This window comes from Schistocerca piceifrons, chromosome 6 (assembly GCF_021461385.2).
Source record: "Schistocerca piceifrons isolate TAMUIC-IGC-003096 chromosome 6, iqSchPice1.1, whole genome shotgun sequence".
Lineage (NCBI taxonomy): Eukaryota > Metazoa > Arthropoda > Insecta > Orthoptera > Acrididae > Schistocerca > Schistocerca piceifrons.
The window spans coordinates 80023868-80050235 of NC_060143.1; the positions used below are offsets into that span (position 1 = coordinate 80023868).

The window sequence follows — 26368 nt, forward strand, 5'->3', positions numbered from 1 at the left end:
TGGTGAGGTTTAGAAAAGGGGATGGAGCTCAGAAAAGTCGCCCAGAACCCCGGGTCAGGGGAGACTTACTGGATGGGATGAGAAGGAAAGACTGATTGTTAGAGACTGCAACAGGGATATGGAAACCTGAGAGCTTACTGCTAAAACATTGTGCACGAGTTAATAAGAGAAAGAAGCTAAGTGCATTGTATGCAATAAAGGTTGGAGTGGGATGGCGAAAAATACACAGTCCGAAAATGAAAGATGTAGAGAACTAAAATGGAGTGAAGAAAGGAATAGTTACTATGAAGAAATGCTGAGACAAAATAAGTTAATGTAAATTAAGACCAGGTAGATGGCAAAGATATCATCTATGTGCCATATGGATTGGTGGTGAGGCCAACCTTTTAAAATTCCTTGGATTGCTAAATCCAGTCTCATAATTAAATTTCACAGGGTTCTATTCCAAATTCCATGCCACTTACCTTACATCTCATCCTCACTGAAGGCCAGCTACACATTTCTTTCCACATTAAACCTACTAACAAACAAACAACAGTGCCTACATTTTGACAGTTGCAATCTTTTCCATGTCAAATGTTCCCTCCCATACAACCTTGGTATTTGAGGCAAACTTATTTGTTCAGATCCAGACTCCTTACAGTACTACACCATCATCCTCACTTCAGTCTTCACTGGACATAATTACCTCTCCCGCCTAGTTCAAAAGCAGATTTCCTGGACCATCTCCCCCTTGTGGGTCCAAGGGTTAGAATAGGCCCGAGGTATCCCTGCCTGTCATAAGAGGCGACTAAAAGGAGTCTCACACTTTTTGGCCTTGTAAGTTCAGGCCCCATTTTATGGTTTGACCTGCCACATTCCGAATTCTACGGAAGTGCAGGCCATATGGGGAAGGACACCTTACATGGTGCATTAGTTATCCATAGTGCTCCTAGATTCGAACTCCTGAACCTTGTATCATGGCTTTGCATCTCCACCTGCAATTCAACTATTGAGGCGAGGACACCTTCCGGGGTAAGTCATCTTCTTCCGTCGTCTCCTTTCCTCTTTCACTCCCATGACAGTATTGGATTTCTCTGTGCCCAATATTCAGTATGGTAGCCAGTCCGTTGTGGTGGGTTCGTGATGTACCCATTTGGTGGTAGCCCCCTGACAACACAGGGATCGTACTGCTGATGCCTGAGCTGTAAACTCCCCACGTATACCAAGGAGTAGATGCCTGTCTTTCTGGGGCATCAGGACTCCCAGCATCGGCCATCGTGCCAGGTGGCCTTTGCTGTGGCTGGGTGGCATCTGTCGGGGTGCTTTAAGTGCTGGAAGGTTAGGCACATGTCTTCCCATGCACTTCCGGCACCACATGTCGAAACTGCGGACGTCCACTGCATCCATATACTCCATGTGCGCCTCCTCCCACTTGTATCAACTGCAGAGAGCAGCACTCCCCCTGCTTGCTAGACTGCACAGTACTCCAAAATGAGTAGAAAATCGTGGAGTAAAAGACCCTGGACCGGTTGACTTACCAAGAGTCTAAATGTAAATTTGAACGATTACACTTGTTCAGTTGAAATACACATACGCAGCAGCTATGTTACCATCGCCGTCACAACTACCAGTCGTACCACACACTATGCCACTAACAGTAGGCCCTCCGGGCCTCCAGGTTACATCCACCGCCATGGTGGTAGGGGGGAAAAAATATCTCCTTCTGTTGCTCCCAAGGTACCTACTTTGGGAGCCAGCAGCCTCCCCCCCCCCCCCCACCCCCCACCCTCCCACCCACCCACCCACCCACCCACCCACCCACCCACCCACCCACCTGCCCAGAGCAGGGACATCCCGATCCCCAGCTGGAGAAGAAACTGCCTCCTCCAGATCCTCTCAAGCAGAAGGGATCCCTTGGGATCCTCTCTCCCAAGGTCTCTACTAATGCCACAGTGTAGCCAAAAGCTGCTGGATGAAGAGCTTCACGGTCTTCCTCCATGCCTGAAGCTACTTCAGAGAAGTTCTCCCAGTAAGCCCCTAAAGAGAGTTGAGAGGGCAAGCAAACAAAGTAGTCCGCTAAGAAAAAGGATCCTCCGGTGGCCCCAACACCACCACTCCCTATCAATTCTGCACCTGCGGATGAGGTGGAGATCTCAGGGTCAGCTGAGGACCTGGATCTCACTGATGCCTCATTCACAATAGGAATGGATACTGGGAAGCTTTCACCTCTGCTATCATAGTTGAACCTTCCCCACATGATACCAACGATGTGGTTGTTGAGTAGGTCACTATAGTTATCATTTCTGCGGTGGGAAACACGATCCCTTGTTCATTAGGGTGCTCCCGGCGAAAGTAAGTGCCTTGGTGGTCACTGGAAATCACTTAGGCCATTAAAGAGTGTTGGCTCTGTGCCTGTTTTCACGAGCTTATTAAAAGATGGAAACAGAAATGTTGGGAGCGGTACGTCTCGACCATTGGGTGCCATACGTCACTTTTCAAGTCTGGATGAAGATCAGACATGTTTATGGGTACCACACTCCGACAGGTGTTACTGGCATTAACATCAATGGCATGTTATCTACCGATGCAAATGCAATTGCCAAGCACTTTGCTGAGCACTATGCTTGAGCCTCTGTGTGGGAGAATTATCCCCCAGCATTTCGCACCCTCAAATGGCGGATGGAAAGGAAAGCCCTGTCGTTCACTGAAGTCACACTGAGCCCTATAATGCTCCATTTACAGAGTGGAAGCTTCTCAGTATCCTTGCACATTGCCCCACTACAGCTCCTGGGGCAGATTGGATCCACAGTCTGATGATCAAACATCTCTTGTCCAACTACAAGCGACATCTCCTCGTCATCTTCAACCGGATCTGGTGCGATGGCATCTTTCCATCGCAGTGGCAGGAGAGCACCATCATTCCAGTGCTCAAACCCAGTAAAAACCTGCTTGATGTGGATAGCTGTTAGCCCATCAGCCTCAATAATGTTCTTTGTAAGCTGTTAGAACGTATTGTAAGTCGGCGGTTGGGTAGGCTCCTGGAGTCATGTGGCTTACTGGCTCCATGCCAGGGTGGTATCCGCCAGAGTCACTCTGCCACTGATAATATAGGTTCCTTCGAGTCTGCCATCTGAACAGACTTCTCCAGACTTCAACACCTGGTTGCCGTCTTTTTTGATTTACTAAAAGCTTGCGACACGACCTGGTGACATCATGTCCTTGTCACATTACATGAGTGGGGTGTCCGGGGCCCACACTCTATTTTTATCCAGAATTTCCTGTCACTTCGTTCTTTCCATGTCCAAGTTGGTGCTTCCCATAGCTCCCCCCATATCCAGAAGAATGGGATCCCACAGGGCTGTGTGTTGAGTGTGTCTCTATTTTTAGTGGCCATTAACAGCCTAGCAGCAGCTGTTGGGCCATCCGTCTCACCTTCTCTGTATGCAGACGACTTCTGCATTTTGTACTGCTCCACCTGTGCTGGTGTTGCTGAATGGCACCTACAGGGAGCCATCCACAAGGCACAGTCATGGGCTCTAGCCCACGGCTTCCAGTTTTCATCCGCGAAGTCATGTGTTGTGCACTTCTGTCGGCATCGTACCATTCATCCAGAACCAGAAGTTTACCTTAATGACGATTGACTTACTGTAGTCGAGACATATCAATTCTTAGGACTGGTTTTTGATGCCCGATTGACTTGGCTTCCTCATCTTTGTCAGCTGAAGTGGAAGTGCTGGCAGCTCAATGCCCTCTGCTGCCTGAGCAATATCAACTAGGGTGCAGATCGCTCTACGCTGCTGCAGCTCTGCAGAGCCCTTGTTCAATCCCACCTTGGCTATGGGAGTCTGGTTTATGGTTTGGCGGCACCCTCAGTGTTGCATTTACTTGACCCAGTGCACCACTATGGCGATCAACTGGTAACGAGAGCTTTTAGGAGAAGTCTGGTTACCAGCATCCTGGTGGAGTTCAGAGTTCCTCCATTGAAAGTTAGGTGTACACAACTGCGTTATGATGCACACATTTGTAGTTCTCCTGTGCATCCGAATTACCGTCTCCTTTTCCCATCCATGGCGGTTGATCTCCCGCATGGGAGCCCCAGGTCAGGTCTTACGCTTACGATCCCTTCTGTCTAAAGTGGAGTCATTTCCTTTACCACCTCTCCCCGAGGTCCATTCACGTACACCTCCATGGTGTACACCTAGGCCGAAGCTTCGCCTGGACCTTTTATATGGTCCTAAGGACTCAGTTAACCCCGCGGCTCTCCGCCGTCACTTCCTCTTGATTCTTGACGTGTACCGGGACCATGAAGTGGCTTACACCAAGAGCTCGATGGCTGATGGTCACATTGGCTTCGCGTGTGTTCATGGAGGACATATTGAACAGCACTCCTTGCCAGATGGCTGCAGTGTTTTCACTGCAGAGCTGGTGGCCATTGCTCATGCTTTTGAGCGCATCCCCTCATGCCCTGGCGAGTCGTTTCTTCTCTGTACTGACTCCTCGAGCAGCCTACAAGCTATTAACCAGTGCTACCCCAGCCGTCCTTTGGTACAGACCATCCAGGAGTCAATTTATGCCCTGGAACGGTCCAGTCATTCTGTGGTGTTTGTGTGGACTCCAGGCCATGTCAGAATCCCAAAGAATGAACTTGCCGACAGGCTACACGGAAACTGCTACTGGAGATCGGCATCCCTGTAACTGACCTGCAGTCATTATTATATGGCATAATCTCGGTACGCACAACAAACTGCGTGCCATTAAGGAGACTACGAATGTGTGGAAGACCTCCATATGGGCCTCTCGCAGGGGCTCTGTGGTTCTCTGTTGGCTCTGCAATGGCCATACGTGGCTAACACATGGCTACCTCCTCCGTCGCTTGGACCTCGGTGTCACTGTGGCTCACATATGACTGTCGTCCACATCTTGCTGGACTGCCCACTTTTAGCTGCTCTGCGGTGGACTTGTAACATTCCCAGCACTCTACCTTCAGTGTTCGGTGACAATGCTACAAAAGCAGATTTAGTTATATGTTTTATTCATGGGGGGGGGGGGGGGGGCGGTTTATTGTACCATCTGAGGGTGGGCATTTAGTATTCTCTCACAGGCTGCCATTTCCCTCCGTTTTAACTCTGTCGCACTTTCTTTGCATTTGTTTGTCTTGGTGGTCATCTTTTCCCTACATATGTTCATCTCACCTTGTCTTTTTGGGGTGGACATTTTAATGTGTTGCAGAGTGGCTGGCTCATCGTCTTATTATTGTGATCAGCCAGCCCAGACCATGTGCTCTTTGGTTTTAGTACCTTCTACTTTTCCTTGTGGTGTATGTTTTCCCCGTTTTTTGTTCATTCCATTAGTTTTCTTTTTAGGTGTGGTGTTGGGTGTTTCTGTACCTTGAGCCTTGCTTGCTTCAGGAAAAGGGACCGATGACCCTGTAGTTTGGTCCCTTTATACCCCAAACCAACCAACCAATCCTGGACCCTCACATCTAGTTGTGGTACTGCTGATACCACCAAAAAACAACTTCGGAGCCCACCACTTGTCACTCAGTATTATCCTCGTCTCGAATGTATTAATTAGCTACTTTGTCAAGGCCATGACTTCCTAAAACCATGCCCTAAAATGAGATCTATTCTGTCTGGGATTTTGCCCACGACACCTAGAAAAGCTTTTCATCGCTCCCCCATCGCTCTGCAATACCCTTGCCATACCCTGTGTTCCTTCTGCATCCATCTCCCTACCCGATGGCTCTTATACCTGTGACCATCGCTGCTGAAAGATTTGCCCTATATGCCTTCATACCACCACCTATACCAGCCGTGTGACTAGCAAAATATGTACTACCAAAGGGAGAGCCACCGGTGAAAAAGTCATACCAGCTGTTATGTAAACATTATTCGACCTTTTACATCGGCAAGTTATCAGTTAGGATGAAAGGGCACAGGCAGAGTGTATACATTGGCAACACACAATACCCTCCTGCAGAGCATGTAGAACAACATGACAGTCATGTGACCTTGGTGCACGATTCACCATAAGTGCAATCTTAGTTCTTCCCCCAGAAAAAAGTTTCTTGGAAGTCTGCAGGTGGGAACTGGTGCCACATGTCCTTGGTTTTCACAACCCACCTGGTGTTAATTTATGTTAATTTCTTTGGTCTCTGCAATTCTTCGCAGTAATTATTACTTTCTTCACTCCAGTTTGGTTTTCTACGGCTTTTATTTTCTGACCTGCCTTTTTCCTCATCCCCTCCAACCTCTGTCACATACAATGCACTTAGCTTTTCGGTGTTATTAACTCATGCAAGATGTTTTAGCAGTAATTTCTTTATTGCATATTACTCTATTTTCCACCTGTAAGTTCTCAGGTTTTCAAATCTCACGTGGTGCAATCCCCAACAATCAGCCTTTCCTTCTCATTCCGTCTGGTAAGTCTCCCCTGACCCAGGTTCTGGGTGACTTTTCCGAACTCTACCTCTTTTCCTAAACCTCACCAGTCCCTTCCTTCACAACTCGTACTTCTCCTTCAACTCTTCTGCCAGAAGAAGGGACCACTGCCTCTGAAAGTTTGCATATGTAATGTCTTTTACATGTGTTTTCCTGCTGCCACTTGCTCGGTGGATTTTTTGATTATCCTTGCATTGGTGGTTAAATAATTTTCACATTGTAACTTCTGTGATATGAAAGTGTACCATTTCAAGGTCATGAAGAGCCATCAAAAACATATTTTTCTTGGTTCACTTTGTTGTAATTAAATGTTAGTGAATAACATATCTGTGATTAAAGCCTTCAGAAGACAGTAACATACAAGATAAGGTCACATGTTACGGGAGCTTAGTGTAGCATAATGAATATACGCAGAGATACAAAGCGATGTGTGATGTGCTGCAGGCTTGCGTTTGATTACAGCCATATTTTTTTACTCACTTTTGCATTTTTAGTGTGGTGTGTAGAATCTGACACTGGTAATGTACCATCTGACTTCCAGAAAAATGTCATCCAAACAATTCTGAAGATAGCAAGGGAAAATTCTTGCAGAACTATTGCACAATCAACTTAAAATCTTGTTCGTGCAGCTGCTGGCAAGAATAATTAATATAAAGAAGAACGGAAAAGAAAATTAAGGAATCTTTAGATGATGACCAGTGTGGCTTTAGTAAAGATAAAGAAAACAGAGAGGGTTTCTGACATTGTGTTTTTATAATGGAAGCAAGACTGAAGAAAAATCAACACACTTTTATAGGCTTTGTTGACCTAGAAAGAGCATTTGACAGTGTAAAATGGAGCAAAATGTTTGAAATTCTGAGAAAAGTAGGAAGAAGCTTTAGAGGAAGATGGCTGATACACAATATGTAAAAGAACGTAGAGTGAACAAGAAGAGTGATGTGCCTGGATTGTAAAGGGTGGAAGAAAGGGATGCAGTCTTTCAAAACCCCTACTGTTTAATCTATACAACGAAGAAGCAGTGACAAATAAAAGAAAGGTTAAGTGTGGAATTAAAATTGAAGGTGAAAGGATAGCAATGGTAAGATTCGCTGAGGACATTTACTATTCTCAGTGAAAGCGAACAAGAACTAAATGATCTGCTGACTGGAATGAACAGTCTAATGAGTACAGAATATGGATTGAGATGAAATCAAAGAAAGATGAAAAGCCGGCCGCGGTGGCCGTGCGGTTCTAGGCGCTGCAGTCCGGAACCGTGGGACTGCTACGGTCGCAGGTTCGAATCCTGCCTCGGGCATGGATGTGTGTGATGTCCTTAGGTTAGTTAGGTTTAAGTAGTTCTAAGTTCTAGGGGACTGATGACCTGAGATGTTAAGTCCCATAGTGCTCAGAGCCAAAGATGAAAATAATGAGTAATAGCAGAAATTAGAACAGCAAAAACTTAACATCAGGCTTTGGTGATCACAAATTACATAAAGTTAAGGAATTCTGTTGCCTAGTCAGTGAAATATCCCATGACAGACGGACCAAGGAGGACATAAAAAGCAGACTAGTAATGATATAAAGGGCATTCCTGGCTAAGAGAAGTCTAGTAGTGTCAAATATAGGTCCTCATACGAGGAAGAAATTTCTGAGGACATACATTTGGAGCACACTGCATTGTATGGTAGTGAAACAAGCACTGCGGGAAAACCAGAACGAGAGAGAATCAAAGTATTTGAGATGCAGTGCTACAGACGAATGTTGAAAATTAGGTGGCTGCTAAGGAACAGAGAGGTTCTCTGCACAATCAATGAAGAAAGGAGCATATGGAAGATACTGACAAGAAGAGAGAGGATGATAGGACACTTGTTGCATCATTAGGACATAATCTCCATGGTTCCAGAGAGAGATGTAGAGTGTAAAAACTGTGGGGGAAGACAGAGATTGGAATACATCCAACAAGTAGTTGAGGACATAGGGTGCAAGAACTATCCTGAGATAAAGAGGTTAGTACAGGAGAGGAATTTCTGATGGGTGGATGAAATCAGTCAGAAGACTGATAATAAAAAAGCGGTTCAGACTTCAAAATATATAATCAGTATATCATATTCACTGTTTGTATGTTACATTAAATAGACTGCCTGCTGTGCCTTTTTACAGTTCATACAGCTGATGTTGGAGAGAAACATGATCCAGATTTATTACAGTTTCTGTAGAGTGCATGCATTTATATAAAGTGAGGAAATATCATTTGAATGTTATATCCTATTTAAAAATGCGTAACATTTTGGTACTGATGTGTTAAATATAAGTAAAACTGTCTTTAACTCTCAGTGATTCACTATGCATCATCTTATTGGATATGGTACAATCCTTGCCTTCCTCAGATCCCTTGAAATGATGTATTGGGCAAGTTACTGGGTGACCTACAATTTAATGTGAACTCTGAACTGCTGAAAGCATGATTCACTAGAAATAGATATCCTCGGTACTCGAGTCACGTCATGTAAAACTACGAGGATACTCTGCAAATCACATTTAAGTACCTGGCAGAGGTTCATCGAACCACCTTCACAATAATTCTGTTATTCCAATCTTGTATAGTTCGCGGAAAATTGAACACCTATATCTTTCTGTTTGAGCTCTGATTTCCCTTATTTTATTATGATGATCGTTTCTCCCTATGTAGACAGGCATCAACCAAGTATTTTCGCATTCGGAGGAGAAAATTGGTGATAGAAATTTCATGGGAAGATTCTGCCACATGCCTTTGTTTCCTGCCAATAAAATGCAGTCTTTGATTAGCCTTCCACACAACATTTTCTGTGTGTTCTTTCCAATTTAAGTTGCTCGCAATTGTAATTCCTAGGTATGTAGTTGCATTTACGTCCTTTAGATTTGACTGATTTATCGTGTAACCTAAGTTTAACGGATTCCTTTTAGCACTTACATGGATGACCTCACATTTTACATTATTTAGGATCAATTGCCAATTTTCACACCATTCAAATTTCTTTTATAAATCATTTTGCAATTTGTTTTGATCTTGTGATGACTTTACTAGTTGATAAACAACAGCATAATCTGCAAACAACCTAAGGCGGCTGCTCAGATTGTCTCCTAAATCATTTGTACAGATGTGGAACAGCAAAGGGTTTATAACACTTCCTTGGGGAATGCCAGAAATCACATCTGTTTTCTCAATGACTTTCTGTCAGTTACTACGAACTGTGACCCCTCTGACAGGGAATCACAAATCCAGTCACATAACTGAGACAGTATTCCATAAGCACACAGTTTCACTACAAGCTGCTTGTGTGGTACAGTGTCAGAAGACTTCCGGAAATCCAGAAATGTGGAATCAATTTGAAATCCCTTGTCAATAGGGCTCAGCACTTCGTGCAAATAAAGATCTAGTTATGTTTCACAAGAATGATGGTTTCTAAATTCATGTGACTGTGTCAATAGACTGTTCTCTTCAAGGTAATTCATAATGTTCCAAATTCCTGCTGCATATCAACATTAATGGTATGAGCCTGTAATTTGGTGGTTAACTCCTACCTTTTTTGAATATTGGTGTGACCTGTGCAACTTTCAAGTCTCTGGGTGTGGATCTTTTGTTGAGTGGTTGTATATGCTTGTGAAGTTTGGAGCTATTGTATCAGCATACTCTGATGAGAGGAACCTAGCTGGTATATACAATTTGGATTGGAAGACTTGCTTTTGTTAAGTGATTGAAGTTGCTTCACTACTCTGTGGATATCTACCTCCGCATTACTCATGTTTGGAAGGGGTGGAGATTCTCTCTCAGGAAGGTATCAAATGAATTGTTATCTGCTTTTTTGAATAGGTATATTTTTCATTTATTTTTGGAGGATTTGGGGGTTACAGTATTCGGTCTCGTTAAGACAACCCTGTGGTCATTAAACCCTGATCCGCTTTGTTGCTAAGAGGTCAAGTGTGTTTTCACAACTGTTTACTGTTCGTGTGGGCTCATGAACTAACTGCTTGAAATAATTTTCAGAAAACACATTTAGCATAATTTCGGATGATGTTTTATGCGTACCTCCAGGTTTTAACATGTACACTCCTGGAAATGGAAAAAAGAACACATTGACACCGGTGTGTCAGACCCACCATACTTGCTCCGGACACTGCGAGAGGGCTGTACAAGCAATGATCACACGCACGGCACAGCGGACACACCAGGAACCGTGGTGTTGGCCGTCGAATGGCGCTAGCTGCGCAGCATTTGTGCACTGCCGCCGTCAGTGTCAGCCAGTTTGCCGTGGCATACGGAGCTCCATCGCAGTCTTTAACACTGGTTGCATGCCGCGACAGCGTGGACGTGAACCGTATGTGCAGTTGACGGACTTTGAGCGAGGGCGTATAGTGGGCATGCGGGAGGCCGGGTGGACGTACCGCCGAATTGCTCAACACGTGGGGCGTGAGGTCTCCACAGTACATCGATGTTGTCGCCAGTGGTCGGCGGAAGGTGCACGTACCCGTCGACCTGGGACCGGACCGCAGCGACGCACGGATGCACGCCAAGACCGTAGGATCCTACGCAGTGCCGTAGGGGACCGCACCGCCACTTCCCAGCAAATTAGGGACACTGTTGCTCCTGGGGTATCGGCGAGGACCATTCGCAACCGTCTCCATGAAGCTGGGCTACGGTCCCGCACACCGTTAGGCCGTCTTCCGCTCACGCCCCAACATCGTGCAGCCCGCCTCCAGTGGTGTCGCGACAGGCGTGAATGGAGGGACGAATGGAGACGTGTCGTCTTCAGTGATGAGAGTCGCTTCTGCCTTGGTGCCAATGATGGTCGTATGCGTGTTTGGCGCCGTGCAGGTGAGCGCCACAATCAGGACTGCATACGACCGAGGCACACAGGGCCAACACCCGGCATCATGGTGTGGGGAGCGATCTCCTACACTGGCCGTACACCACTGGTGATCGTCGAGGGGACACTGAATAGTGCACGGTACATCCAAACCGTCATCGAACCCATCGTTCTACCATTCCTAGACCGGCAAGGGAACTTGCTGTTCCGACAGGACAATGCACGTCCGCATGTATCCCGTGCCACCCAACGTGCTCTAGAAGGTGTAAGTCAACTACCCTGGCCAGCAAGATCTCCGGATCTGTCCCCCATTGAGCATGTTTGGGACTGGATGAAGCGTCGTCTCACGCGGTCTGCACGTCCAGCACGAACGCTGGTCCAACTGAGGCGCCAGGTGGAAATGGCATGGCAAGCCGTTCCACAGGACTACATCCAGCATCTCTACAATCGTCTCCATGGGAGTATAGCAGCCTGCATTGCTGCGAAAGGTGGATATACACTGTACTAGTGCCGACATTGTGCATGCTCTGTTGCCTGTGTCTCTGTGCCTGTGGTTCTGTCAGTGTGATCATGTGATGTATCTGACCCCAGGAATGTGTCAATAAAGTTTCCCCTTCCTGGGACAATGAATTCGCGGTGTTCTTATTTCAATTTCCAGGAGTGTATTTTCGCCAACATATGGAGGGTAAATTAATGTTACCACTAACGATAATTGAATGAGTTGGATACGTGTTTGAAATTAAACTCAAGTTTTTTTTTTTTTTTAACCTTTCAGCAACTGTGTCATCTGAATTGGGAAGTCTGTAAAAGGAGCCAGTTATTATTTTATTCTGGTTGCCAAGAATGACCTCTGCCTATACTGACTCACAGGAACTATCTACTTCAATTTTGCGACAAGATAATCTACTTTTAACAGCAACAAACACGCCACCGCCTGCTGTGTTTAGCCTATCCTTTCGGAACACTGTTAGATTTTTTGCAAAAATTTTCGCTGAACTTATCTCCGGTTTTAGTGTGATTTCAGTGTCTATAACGATTTGAGCATCACTACTTTCTATTAGCGCTTGGAGCTCTGGTACTTTCCCAAGACACCTATGACAGTTTAAAACTGTTATACTGATAGTTCCTGTATCTATGTTCTTTCTATATTTGGCATGCACTCTCTGAGACTGAAGCCCTTTTTGTGTTTTTCTGAGATCCCCTAACGTAAAAGACTGCCCAGTCCACGCCACACAGCCCCTGCTACCTGTGTAGCTACTTCTGAGTGTACTGGACTCCTGTCCTCTTCAGTGGAACTCGAAACCCAACCACACCAAGAGAAAGTTTTTTGGTCCAGATAATATATCTATTAGCTCCTTTCAGTGTATGGTGATATAATAGCTCCATACTTATTAGTCATAAGCAACTGCTCACTAAATGAAACATAGATACCTAAAGACTGGAAAGTTGGAGAGGTCACACAAATGCTCAAGAAAGGGAATTGGATTAATCCACCAAATTACAGACCCCTAGTATTGATATCAATTTGCAGTAAAAAAAAATTTTGGAACATGTATTGCATTCAAGCATTATGAATTACCTCAAGAAAAACAATCTGACACACAGTTGGCACATATTCAGAAAATATTGTTGTTTTGCAACACAACTAGCTCTTTATTTTCTTGAAGTAATGATTGCTATCGACAGGGGTTCTCAAATTGATTCCATAAATGTACAAGGCTTTTAATACTATTCCTCACTACTGACTTTTAATCAAATTATATGCCTATGGAGTATTGTTTCAGGTGTGGAGGGGGCTTCATGACTTCAAGCCAGAAAGGTGATGTTTCACAGTAATTGACAGGAAGTCAGAGTAAAACAGAAGTAATATCTGACATTCCCTGAGGGAGAGTTATAGGCCCTCTGCTGTTTCTAATCCATATTAACAATTTAGGAGATAATGTGAGTAGTTCCCCTAGATTGTTTGCAGATGATGCTGTCATTTACCATATAGTAAAGTCATCAGAAGATCAAAACCAATTGCTAACTGATTTAGACAAAATATCTGCATAGTGCCAAAAGTGGCAATTGACTCTGAATAATCAAAAGTGTGAATTTAGCCATCTACAAGAGTGATAAGAAGAATTGGTTAAATTTTGGTTATGTGGTAAGTCACACCAATCTAAAGGCTGTCAAATTGAGTCAAAACACCTAAAAATTACTATTATGAACAACTTGCATGGGAACTGTCATGTAGAAAATGTTGTGGGCAAAGCTATACAAAGACAGTGTTTTTATTGGCAGAATATTCAGAAGACACAACAGCTCTACTACATAGACTGCCTATGCTACCCTTGGCCATCCTCTTGTGGAGTATTGTTATGCAGTACGAGATCCTTAGCAGACAGGCTTGGCAAAGGGCATCGAAATAGTTCAAAGGAGGACAGCTCCTTTTGTATTATCTTGAAATAGGGGAGAGCTGGAGTGGCAATCATTAAAACAAAGGTCTTTTTCATTGCAGATTGATCTTTTCACAAAATTTTGGTTACCAGCTTTCTCCTCCAAATCAAAAAATATTATGTTGACCTCTGCCTATGTAGAGAGTAATGTTCATCATAAGAGAAACCAGAGCTTTCATGGATATATTTAAGTGTTTGCTATTCCCGCATGATGTTAGTGTGGAATGGTAGAGAAATAGTGTGCAAGTGGTTCAGTGAACCCTCTGCTGGGCACTGAAGTGTGAATTAGGGAGTGGTCATGTACATGTAGATGATGTAAGGTGAGTATTTTTCATAAGTAAATCCCATATTTTCAGAAGGGCAGCAGTCTTTAATTTGGAGATCATGAGTTTGCTGTTGCTTTGGATACTACGTTTGTAACTGCACAAACTGACATTAAAGGAGTATCAGTCTATCAGTTAGTGTATATTCTGTACGATTCGGAAAAACAGTGTTATTTTTATTGAAGCATCAGTCAATGACTCAAGTCCTCTTCAAAGTAACGAGCCATCAGTTGTGAACCAAGCCCCTTTGAAAATAAAGCTTAAATAGTAGCACTTTCACTTACTGCACATCATTTAAAATTTTCTGGTCAGACCTTCAGACAGCATTACACGTAATTTTCACAAAAAAATGGTCCAATTGTTTTGACTGTTGTACATTGTTGTCTTTGTCATCAGCACAGTTTATATGCATTGTGTTATAGGTGGGCAGTTTGTACTTCTAAGAGAGTGCCACAAGAATTCACTGAGCCTTATATTTTCTCAGGCAACTGCTCAGTTCAGAATAAGAATCATGCTTTCAGCAGATTTCTGTTGTACCTAACTGATTCTGTGAAATTCACCAAATTCAAACAGTAATTTTCAATAAGAGTCCACAGTTTTTTATACTCCAATTCCCAGCATTATAAAAAGGAAGCTAAGGAAATAGGGTAGATTTTTACTGTGCATGATTTTGGAAGTGATTCTTTTTGTTTCAAAGCAGGTAAATTTCTCATTAGTGGGTTGCTACTAAAACAGTTAATATATTGGAAGCAGTAAGGTACTTGAGAGTTAACACCTTTGTTGTGTTGCATGAGTAGGGCAAATAAAATTAAGTTGACATGAATGTAATGTCGTGGATTTTGATTGTATATGTGCCCAAAGTAAAAACTGGGGATTAGAAATATAACAAATTAGAAACATGCTTCTCTAGGCAATAATGATGTTTGTTCCAGTGAAAGGTGTTGGTTTCTTCGGACCTCGAAGCGAATTTGTGGTCTCTGGATCGGACTGTGGAAATATTTATTTCTGGGAGAAGCATACAGAGGCAATTGTACAATGGATGCGTGGAGATGAAAATGGTGTGGTGAGTGCTGCCTCTTTACAATAACCAGGAAGAAATGTAATAAAAGTTTGCTTTTAATTAATGTTGTGCCTGAATAGTTTCTAAAAGTGAAATAAAAATGTAGAAAATATTTACAATCCAATTGACAAATTGATATTTGGTTCACAGATAATCATATAGATGGCACCAGTAATTCATCATTATTATTTCTGGAAAATTGGGTGGGCACTTACTTCCCTTTTGCACCATACAGTAACAGTCAGTCAACCTGCCTCTGTGTCATAGTTCAGTAAACTGTTAGTGATATGATCACTTTAGTTGCACATAAGTACATTCAAATCACCCTCAGAAAAAAAGTCTGCTGGAATTTGGAGGGCAAAAAAGTTAATGGCAATTCTTAGTTATTAAGCAGATTGAGAGTCTGATCAATGGATTTAAATGGTGAAAGTACACCTGCATTTAAACTAATTAACTGAGATAAAACTGCTAGCTAGTGCTTACCATTAAGAAGCAAAATGAGACTTTCACTCTGCAGCCGAGTGTGCGCTGATATGAAACTTCCTGGCAGATTAAAACTGTGTGCCGGACCGAGACTCAAACTCGGGACCTTTGCCTTTCGCGGGCAAGTGCTCTACCAAAGCACGACTCACGCCCCGTCCTCACAGCTTTACTTCTGCCAGTACCTCGTCTCCTACCTTCCAAACTTTACAGAAGCTCTCCTGCGAACCTTGCAGAACTAGCACTCCTGAAAGAAAGGATATTGCGGAGACATGGCTTAGCCGCAGCCTGGGGGATGTTTCCAGAATGAGATTTTCACTCTGCAGCGGAGTGTGCACTGATATGAAACTTCCTGGCACATTAAAACTGTGTGCCGGACCGAGACTCGAACTCGGGACCTTTGCCTTTCGCTCTACCACTTGCCCGCGAAAGGCAAAGGCCCTGAGTTCGAGTCTCGGTCCGGCACAGTTTTAATCTGACAGGAAGTTTCAAGAAGCAAAATGTTTGGTATTACTGATAAACACACATAAAAGTACACTTGACAATGCAGTCATAGTTTCTGTAACTATTAGGTCATTGTCTACAGGGGAGGAGAGAGGGAGAGATTGGGGAAAGTTAAAAAGGAATGGCAGCTCAGTCAGGCACCAGCAGCAGGAGGGGGAGGGGGGGGGGGGGCGAGATGCACAAGTAGACCATCTTATGGGACTGTTAATGCACTGTACCATGCCAGTATTAGTAGTAGCATTCCTCGTGCTTTTGGTTCCATTGACAAATAGTGTGTAAGATGGAAGATTGCTTCATAAGTCTGTATGAACTCAACAGAAATTTAGACTTTTGCTTATCAAGTGATGCATATGTGACAAGGAGTAATATCTTCCTTGAGTCCCACTGGAAGATGGTTTCTTGGAATTTTATGAACAGTCATTTTGCTCTCACTCTGAAAATAAATCTGTATCCAGTTGCACAGATTTATTACTATTATTATTATTATTATTATTATTATTATTATTATTATTATTATTATTATTATTTTGTGTTGGTGAACTTTTTCTGTACCATCAGTCAATCCTGAACAGCAAAGCTCCCACACAGAGGAACAGTAGCTGCACAATATCTGTCAGATAAAGGTTTCAGAAGTATGAGTTTCTTTGGTGGAATTATTAGAAGTGTCTACTTTCCAGGAAAAACATGTATGTGGCCATTTTTTCAGATTGTTTTAGGTGAGTTAAAATTAGACCTGTGACACACTGGACTATTTTTAAACAATATTACTTTATTGTATGAAATGTTTTGTGTGATATATACACCTTAGAATTGGGCAAAAGTATTGTTGCTGCTAAAGCCAACGTGTTCTGCATTTGGAGGCATAATGCCTTGGCACCTTTTTTTACTGCTTTTTGGGAAGAGTAACTTATGCATTGTGACATATTTGATGTGCGCGTTCTTAAATTCTCCATTTCATATACCTCCTTTTATCTTTTAACACTTCAGTCACAAATTTGTTTCGCCAGATATCCCTCATAGAGGTAAGGGCAAACCACTACTATCAATTGAGCATTCATTTCACCAAAGTTGGATGCCTAAATTTTTACCTAACATGTAGAGTAGAGGCTGTTTGTCAGCTGTGGGTTTCAAAATCTCCTGCATTGTAAACAGCATTTAAATCTTATGATGTGTAGATAAAATGTCAGGTTAGGTCCAGTCTGACAACCTGGAACCATATTCATTTATGACAATTACTTGTAATCTGAGTGCAAGATTTATTGAAATATATGTATTTACTACCAATTTTACACTGTAGTTGTATTTTTTAAGTAATCTTTCTGTCTCCTTTGTCTGTTTTATATATTTACTGTTTCCTTCAATCCCAGAAGTCTTATATATCTGCCAAGGTTCTAGGTTTCTAATCGTTGTCTTGATCCAAGTGAATGTGCTCTGCATTTACAAACTTGTCTTTGTTGTGTTCACCTTTGCTCATGGATCACAATACAAAAATTTAGTGTATTGCAACAGCAACCAGTACTATGTTGAAGTGGATTTATATAAAATTAGTTGCAGCATCTGCTATCCCTTTGTTATATGCAAAATCTTATTTTCCGTAATACTCCAACATTCTATAAAATTGGCTGTATCATGACATTTGACATAATGAAGGTCCTAGACGTGTGTAAATGTAGTTGAGTTAGTTCAAATGTATTTCATCAAACAAATTTTGAATTAATAATACTTTTATTTCTTCACATAGGTGAATTGTCTTGAGCCACATCCTCAGATTCCAGTTATTGCTACAAGTGGGTTAGATGATGATGTGAAGATTTGGGTTCCATCTTGTGAGCAAGAGCCTGCCATGACAGGTCTTAAGTCTGTAAGTATGAACTGCAGCAGTTGTTTGAGTGAAAAGGTGAAAGGACAAAAATGCTCTTTATGGTAAATTATGTATCCAGTAAAAGTTTGCTCTTTAACCACAGCGTTTTCAGTGAACCAGCCTTGCAGTTTGCACAAAGTATGACATTCATACTTTCATAAAATTTCTCGCATTCAGAACACTCATTTTGTATGTCACTTATTAAACTATCTTAACATAGTCACTTCTTTGAAAAATTTGCACTTACTGTTTGTGTAACAGGTTTTATATTTTTATACTAGCATTTGATACCTTGCAGCACATTTTTCATTAAATATGCTACAATTTTTTGTTGATTTTGTGATTGAAGAAAGGATATTCGAACCATCTGGGAATGGGTACCTCCTGTCGCCTCTATTACTTCATCTGGTTCTAGAAAATGTCATAAGAGGATGATGCACAGAGCTGTTCAAGAAATTGACAGTTTGGCAATCCCTGATGACTTAGCCATTTTATTTGATTTGCCCAGGAAAGCAAAAACCAGTGCTATTAAGCCCACTTTATAGTGTGGTATCAGTCCCTGTGGTTCTAATAAAGCTAACTGGTACCCGTAAAGAGTAATAGGAAACCTTTCACTCGTTTATTAGACTCAATTTCTTCAGGACTGAATATTCTATGCCTTTTGCCCTCTTAATGCTTTCCATTGGACAATTACGTGTTCCATCCTCCTCACCATAAAGTCTGCACTTACAGGCTTCTTCCACTATAACCATTGTGTGTAGCTGTTTCTTAAAGTTCCCATGGCCAGTCATAAGTCTACTATGATTATAATGTGTTTGCTGCTCTAGCTGAGGATCATGTAAGTTGTCTTGAAACATGGCTTTGGCATCATCAACTTCCCATGTTTTTGTTTTTGAATCATAACCCAGTATTCTCCATGCTGCCTCCTGATTCAATTATGCAGTTTTGATTTTACCATATTCTTAGCGATGGTGAGGACAATCTCCAGTCCAATACCCCCCCCCCTCCCCCCTCCCTGTGGGTCCAGGGGTTAGAATAGGCTCGAGGTATTCCTACCTGTAGTAAGAGGCGGCTAAAAGTAGTCGCAAACCTTTCAGCCTTTGTGATGCTCCCCTGTAGGGTTTGACCTCCATTTTTCAAAATTTTCCTGAAGAGCGAGCCAATTGGGGAATGGCGTGTTACATGATGCATAGTATCCATCGTGTGCTGAGACCTCTTGCATCCTTTATCGACTTGGATCTGCACTTACGATCATTCTCGAGTTGTTGAGTGAAGTCACCCTTCTGGGTGCATTTTCCTCCATCCTCTGTGCAGTATTGCTTTCTGCGTTGTCGACGATAATGGACTTCTTAGCTCGTTTACGCCTGATATCCAGCACGGTAGCCAGTCTGTTGCGGTGGGCCGCCATGTACCCTGTTGGTTGTAGACCCCTGACCACACAGGGATTGCTCTGCAGATGCCTGCACCATTAACTCCCCATGCATGCCAAGGAGTAGATGCCCGTGTCACCATGGGGCAACGGGGACTCCCGACAATGGCCATCCTGCCAGGTTGCCTTTGCTGCAGCTGGGTGGCGCCTGTGGGGAGGTCCCCTGGTCGGACTGTGTGGCATCAAGGCGGATGACACGCCACGAAGCGTAGTACATCTCTTGCCGGTGGTCAAACACCAGCAGTCTCTAAGCGATCAAGGTCTAACTTCAGTGCTATAAGAAATACGGATCTAAATTCCCCCCCCCCTTCCCACCCCCCCACCCACCCACCCCTTCCTTGGCAACACCATGAGTGGATTGCTAGGCTAAGGGTGGCAGTGAAGCTTATTCACCCCGGTACCTAATGTGTAAGAGAGTTGAGGGGGAATCTTTGTTGTCAATGAAACATCAGTTTTGTGTGGAGCATTTAGAAGACAAGTTTGGGGAGGTGGAGGGCTTGTCCAAAATGCGGTCAGGGTTGGTCTTGATCAAAACAGCACCCTCTGCCTAGTCACGGGCACTACTCGCCTGTGATAAGGTGGGTGATGTTTCTGTTTCCATTACACCCCCCCCTCCCTCCCAGGGGGCCCACAGTCCCTTTTGTGGGTACGTGTGGTGTGCATGGGGCCCCGAGCTATTGCAGTCTCCTTCCTTTTTCCAGACTGCATTACCGTCCCTGTTCCTCTCCTTCCCTCTCCTTGCTCCTTTCTCTCTACCCCCTCCCTTCCCTCTTGTTGGACTTCTTTATATCGACCTGAATATCCTCCCAGCTTTGTTTTTGGTGTATGCTATTGTTTAGTTTGCTGTTTCCATCTCCTTTGTGGTGTTTTTGGTCCCCTTGGGGTTTTACCTCCATTTCCATTTTTCTATTCAGTGTGAGCCATTTGAGGATAAACTCCCAACCTAGTTTCCACGGTGCAGGCTTCTCTCCCCCTCCCCTCCCTTTTCCCCTTGTACCCTGGTCCCCTTCCTGCTAGGTCACCAGCACGGTAGCCAGTCCGTGTGGTGGGGCTGTTAAGTACCCACTTGGCTGAGGCCTCTGACAACACAGGGATCACACTGCTAGTACCTGAGCTGTTAACGCCTCGTGTATGCCAAGGAGTCGGTACTCATCACTTTGCGGCATCAGAACTCCCAGCAATGGCCGCTGTGCCAGATGGACCTTGCTGTGGCTGAGTCGCACGCATGGGGCGAGCCCCTGGTCAGAGTGTCAACATCCTGGCCATTCTGTGGCCGTCTCTAAGAGTGATAGAAGACATGACACTCCTTCTGATCCTTTGGCCTACCCCTCCTTGGCCACCTCCTGGGATAAGGGTCAAGTTCGCTGGCTTGGGTTGAAACCTTTCCCTCGGTACCTGGTTTGTACCAGGACAGATGGCGAAAGTTTTGCCTCGACCTAGCGTTTTTTTTCTTTTGTGGAGACGATTGAAGTCGAATCCTTAAGTAAAATGCGATCTGGTTCTTTGCCTGTAAAGACATCTTCTGCTGCCCAATCTGAAGCCCTGCAGGCTTGTGAGCATCTCGGTGACATCCCAGTCTCCGTCACACCCCACCAATCTTTGAACTTGGTACAGGGCATCATTTTCCACTGGGATCTTCTTCTCCAAACTGACGAGGAGCTCCGTGCGAACCTCGAGTGGCGAGGAGTTTGTTTTATCCACCGTGTACAACGAAGCCCTAAAAACAATCACACTGATACAGGCACCTTTATCCTGGCATTCGTGGGGAATATCCTCCCAGAGGAGGTCAAAGTGTGATGTAAAACCTTACATTCCACCACTGATGATTTGCTTTAAATGCTTACGGTTTGGACACATGTCTTCTTGCTGCTCCCCCTCCCCTGCCAGAGATGCACTCCCCTTCTTCAGCAGTTGCCAGTGCTGGAGCTCCCTCCTGGGACTCCTCTTCCTGGCACCCCCCAGAAAGGCGATCTGCAGCTCCACATTGGCCATGTGATCCGCGGCCAGTGGGTGCCAAGATTGCCAGGTGTAATTCCATGCCTGACCTGACTGCAGTGTGCTCCTCTCTTGCTTCACAAGAGAAGAAACAGAAACACAAGAACAGGGGCAAGGCCCATCCGGTACTCCCTGAGGTGCCGCCTTCTTCTTCTCCAGCCAATGAACCAACAGTGTCTGACCCCACCTGTATGGACATTACCCCATCATTATCGGTGACAGATGGTGACTTGGCAGCGTGACTGGCTCCGGTCCATTTACTTCCCATTTGGTCTCCAGCTTGAGAATCCTCCAATCGAATTGTAATGGATATTTGCGTCACCTCCCGGAGTTGCAACCCCTTTTTCCTCCTACTCTGCTGCTTGCATTGCTGTCTAGGAGACCCATTTTGTCAATTCTTACTCACCCACCCTTAGTGCGTTCCACAGTTTCAGTCGGAACCGAATTTGCCCATTGCGGGCATCTGGTGGTGTTTGCACCTTGGTCTGCAAGGACATTGTTAGTAAATGGGTTTCCCTCCATACCACTCTGGAAGCAGTTGCTATCAGGGTCCATCTGGTCACTCCAATCACAATCTGTAATCTCTACCTCCCGCCTGACAGTCTGCCCACATCCCTTGCCCTTCCTGCTTCTAGTGCCTAAAAGGTAGTCACACGACTACTGGTCTGGGGAAGACAGTTGAAGCTGTTCTGGCAGGGCTAGACCCCTGTCTACTAAACACTGGCGATCCCACACACTTTAGTGTGGCACATGGAACTTTATGTGCCATTGACCTCTCCATCTGCAGTCCCAGCCTTCTTCTCCCCATTCAGTGAGGTGTCCATGATGACTTATGTGACAGCGACCATTATCTGATTGTTTTGACCTTCTTGCAGTGTCTTTCGCTCCGTCACCCTCCCGGGCGGGTCATATCTAAAGCTGATTGGGATGCCTTCTTCTCTGCTCCCATCCCCCCTGTATTGCCTCACAACAGTGTTGATGAATCTACTCAGACTTTGACTACTGCCATCCTTTCAGCAGCTGTTTCAGCAATCCCTTCTTCCTCAGGTTCCCCACGCCGGAAGATGGTCCCTTGGTAGACTCCGGAAATTGCTGTGGCCATAAAAGATAGCCACTGTACTCTTCAACTCTTCAAGCGGCACCCTTCTTCTGCTCTCCTTCTGGTCTTTAAAGGACTCCGCACCCGGTCCTGTTATCTAATCAAATTTCAGAATTGTACCTGCTGGGAACAATATGTGGCTGCTGTAGGACTACACACCCCCTCTTCAAAATTCTGGGTGAAACTCAGGTGAATTTTTGGCCATCGTCCTCCCACCGGCATTGTAGGAATTGCTGTGTGTGGTATTGTCCTTACCCATCCGGACTTCGTAGCAGAAAATTTCGCTCAACACTTCGCCCAAGCCTCTGCATCGACTCAGTATCCGCCCCCATTCCTCCTCCTAAAAGAGCGCTCGGAACAACTGCCTTTGTCTTTCATTTCTCGCTGCTTGGAGCCTTATAATGCCCCATTTAGCGAGTGGGAATTCACGAGCGCCCTCGCCCTTTGTCCCAACACAGCTCCTGAACCAGATGGGATACATAACCAAATGCTCCAACACTTATCGGTAGCTGGCCACCGTCATATAATGACCCTTTACAACCATCTGTGGAGTGAGGGGGTATTTGCTACCCAGTGGCAGGAAAGCATTGTTATTCTGGTGTTGAAGCTTGGGAAGCCACCTCTTCAACTGGATAGCTACTGTCCAATTAGCCTTACCAACAACCTCTGCAAGCTCCTTGAACACCTGGTGAGTTGGCAGCTGGTTTGGATCCTTGAATCCCACGACCTTTTGTCATTGACTCAAGGTGGTTTTCGCTGTGGCCACTCTACGTTGGTTCCTCTTACAGCACTTCCCATCGGCAAGAAAATGGGGGTCCACAGGGTTTTGTGCTGAGCGTCCCTCTCTTTCTCTTAGCCATTTATGGACTTGTGGCAGCTGCTGGGCCGACAGTGTCCCCCTCTTTGTATGCTGACAATTTTTGTATCTGTGTTGCTTCCTCCATCATGGGCGCTGCAGAATGGCATCTATAGGGGGCAATCTATCAGGCACAATCTTGGGCTCTCTCCCATAGTTTTCAGTTTTCTGTGGCCAAGTCATGCATCGTGCATTTCTGCCGTTGACATACAGTCCATCCCCATCTGGACCTGTTCCTTGATGGCCAGTCTCTCGACGTGGTGGACATCATCACTTCTTGGGTCTGGTCTTCGATGCCCAGTTGACATGGCTCCCTCATCTTCGCCAGCTAAAGAGGACGTGCTGGTTACATTTCAGTGTTCTTACGATGTTTGTGCAATACCACCTGGGGTGCAGACTGCTCTATTTTACTGTGATTGTACGCGATTGTACAAAGCACTGGTCCAGTCTCGTTTCGACTATGGGAGTTCTGTCCATGGTTCTGCGTCACTTTCGATATTGCAGATACTAGACCCCATCCACCATTCTGGGGTACGACTTGCGACTGGTGCCTTCCAGACAAGCCCCGTGATTAGCCTTCTCACAGAGGCGGGGTTCCACTTCTGTGAGTTTTCCACCAACAACAGCTGATATCTTTTGTGCTCTGCATTCGCTGCATCCCACAGCACCCTAATTATGGTCTCCTTTATGCAGGTATGGAGATAAACCTCTCGCGGTGGCAGCCACGATGTGGACTGCCCGCATTCAGTCGCTCTTTTTGAGCTCCAGCACTTCCCTTTACCACCTCTTTTCTCCACTCACGCAAATACCCCTCCATGGTGCGTCTCGGCCAGAGCTCTACAGAGACATAAACAGCACCCTTCCCTAGAGCACCTAACAGCCTGTAAGTGGCTCCGTGCCTGCGTTCACCAGCTTATAAAACGATGAAAACGGGAGTGTTGGGAGATATACGTGTTGACCATTGGGTGCCATACATCAGCATCCCAAGTCTGTACGAAAATAAGATGTCTTTTTGGGTACCAGACCCCAACAGGTGTCCCTGGCATTAACATCAATGGTGTGTTATCTACCGACGCAAATGTGATTGCCGAGCATTTTGCTGAGTACTGTGCTCAAGCCTCCGTGTCGGAGAACTACCTCCCACCCTTTGGCACCCTCAAACAGTGGATGGAAAGGAAAGTTCCCCATTCACTACATGCCACAGTGAACCCTATAACATCTCATTTATACAGTGGGAGCTCATCAGCACCTTTGCACGTTTCCCCAACACAGCTCCTGGGCCGGATCAGATCCACACTCAGATGATTAAACATCTCTTGTCTGACTAACAAGCAACATCTCCTTGTCATCTTCAACCGAATCTGGTGCTATGGCATCTCGTTCCATCGCAATGCCAGTAGGGCACCAGCATTCCGGTGCTCAAACCCAGTCAAAACCCGCTTGATGTGGATAGCTACCGGCCCATCAGCCTCATCAACATCCTTTGTAAGCTGCTGGAACGTATGGTGTGTCGGTGCTTGGGTTGGGCCCTGGAATCACTTGGCCTAATGGATCCATGGCAGGGCGGCTTCCACCAGGGTCGCTCTACCATTGATAATCTTGTGACCCTCGAGTCTGTCATCCGAACAGCCTTTTCCAGACGCCAATATCTTGTTGCCGTCTTTTTTTGACTTGGGTAATGCATACGACACGATGTGACGACATCGTATCCTTGCCACATTGTGAGTGGGGTCTCTGGGGCCCACTCCAGATTTTTATCCAAAACGTCCTGTCGCTCCGTACTTTCAGAGTCCAAATTGGTGCCTCTCATAGTGCCCCCCCCCCCCCCCCGCCCCATATTCAGGATAATGGTGTTCTGCAGGGTTTCGTATTGAGTGTATCTATTTTATGTGGCTATTAATGGTCTAGAAACAGCTGTAGAGCCATCAGTCTCTCCTTCATATGCGGATGACTTCTGCATTTCGTACTGCTCCTCCAGTACTGGTGCTGCTGAGCAGCGCCTACAGGGAGCCATTCACAAGGCACAGTCATGGGCTCTAGCTCACGGCTTCCAGTTTTCAGCAGCAAAGTTGTGTGTCTTACATTTCTGTCAGCATCGCACCGTTCCTCCAGAACCAGAACTTTACCTTAATGACGATTGACTCACTGTAGTGGAGACATATCGATTCTTAGGACAGGTTATTGTCGCCTGATTGACTTGGCTACCTCACCTTCGTCAGCTTAAGCAGAAGTGCTGGCAGCACATCAATGCCTTCCGCCACCTGAGAAACACCAACTGTGGTGCAGATCGCTCTATGCTACAGCAGCTCTATAAAGCCATTGTTCAATCCCACTTTGACTATCTGAGTCTGGTTTACGGTTAGGTGGCGCCGTCAGCATTGCGTTTACTTGACCCAGTGCACCACTGTGGCGTCCGCCTAGCGACGGGAACTTTTAGAATGAGTCCGGTGATCAGTGTCCTAGTGGAGGCTGGAGTCCCTCCATTGAAGGTGAGGCGTGCACAACAGCTCGTCAGTTAGGTTGCACACGTTCGTAGTTCTCCTGCGCATCCAAATTACCGCCTCCTTTTTCCCAACCACTGCGGTTTGCGTGCGATCCCTTCTCTCCGAACTGCAGTCCTTCCTGTTACCACCTCTCCTCGAGTTCCATTCACATACAGCTCCATGGTGTAAACCTAGGTCGCAGTTTCTTCTGGGCCTTTCTCATGGCCCTAAGGATTTCGCTAACCCTGGGGCTCTCCACTATCACTTCTTCTTGATTCTCAACATGTACTGGGGCCGTGAAGTGGTTTACGATCATGGAGGACATATTGAACAACAGTCATGCCAGGTGGCTGCAGTGTTTTCACTGCAGAACTGGCGGCAACATCTCATGCTCTTGAACACATCTGCTCATATTGTGGTGAGTCATTTTTCCTATGTACTGACTCCTTGAGCAGCCTACAAGTTATGGACCAGTGCTGCCCTCGCCATCCTTTGGTAGCATCCATTCAGGAGTCCATCTATGACGTGGAACGGTCCCGTGTACAGTGCTGTTTGTGTGGACCCCAGGACATGGAATACCAGGCAACGAACTTGC

At 45.2% G+C, this 26368-nt stretch overlaps 1 protein-coding gene across 2 annotated transcripts in view; it reads left to right on the forward strand.

Moving 5' to 3' along the window:
* The window catches only part of LOC124802624 (DDB1- and CUL4-associated factor 8-like), a 136876-nt gene that overhangs the window by 81767 nt on the left and 28741 nt on the right, over positions 1–26368 (forward strand). For both annotated transcript variants that reach the window (XM_047263513.1, XM_047263514.1), the window contains exons 8-9: positions 14939–15069; positions 17792–17911. In XM_047263513.1, coding sequence (XP_047119469.1) covers positions 14939–15069; positions 17792–17911 — 251 coding nt within the window. The remainder of the gene's footprint in view (positions 1–14938; positions 15070–17791; positions 17912–26368) is intronic.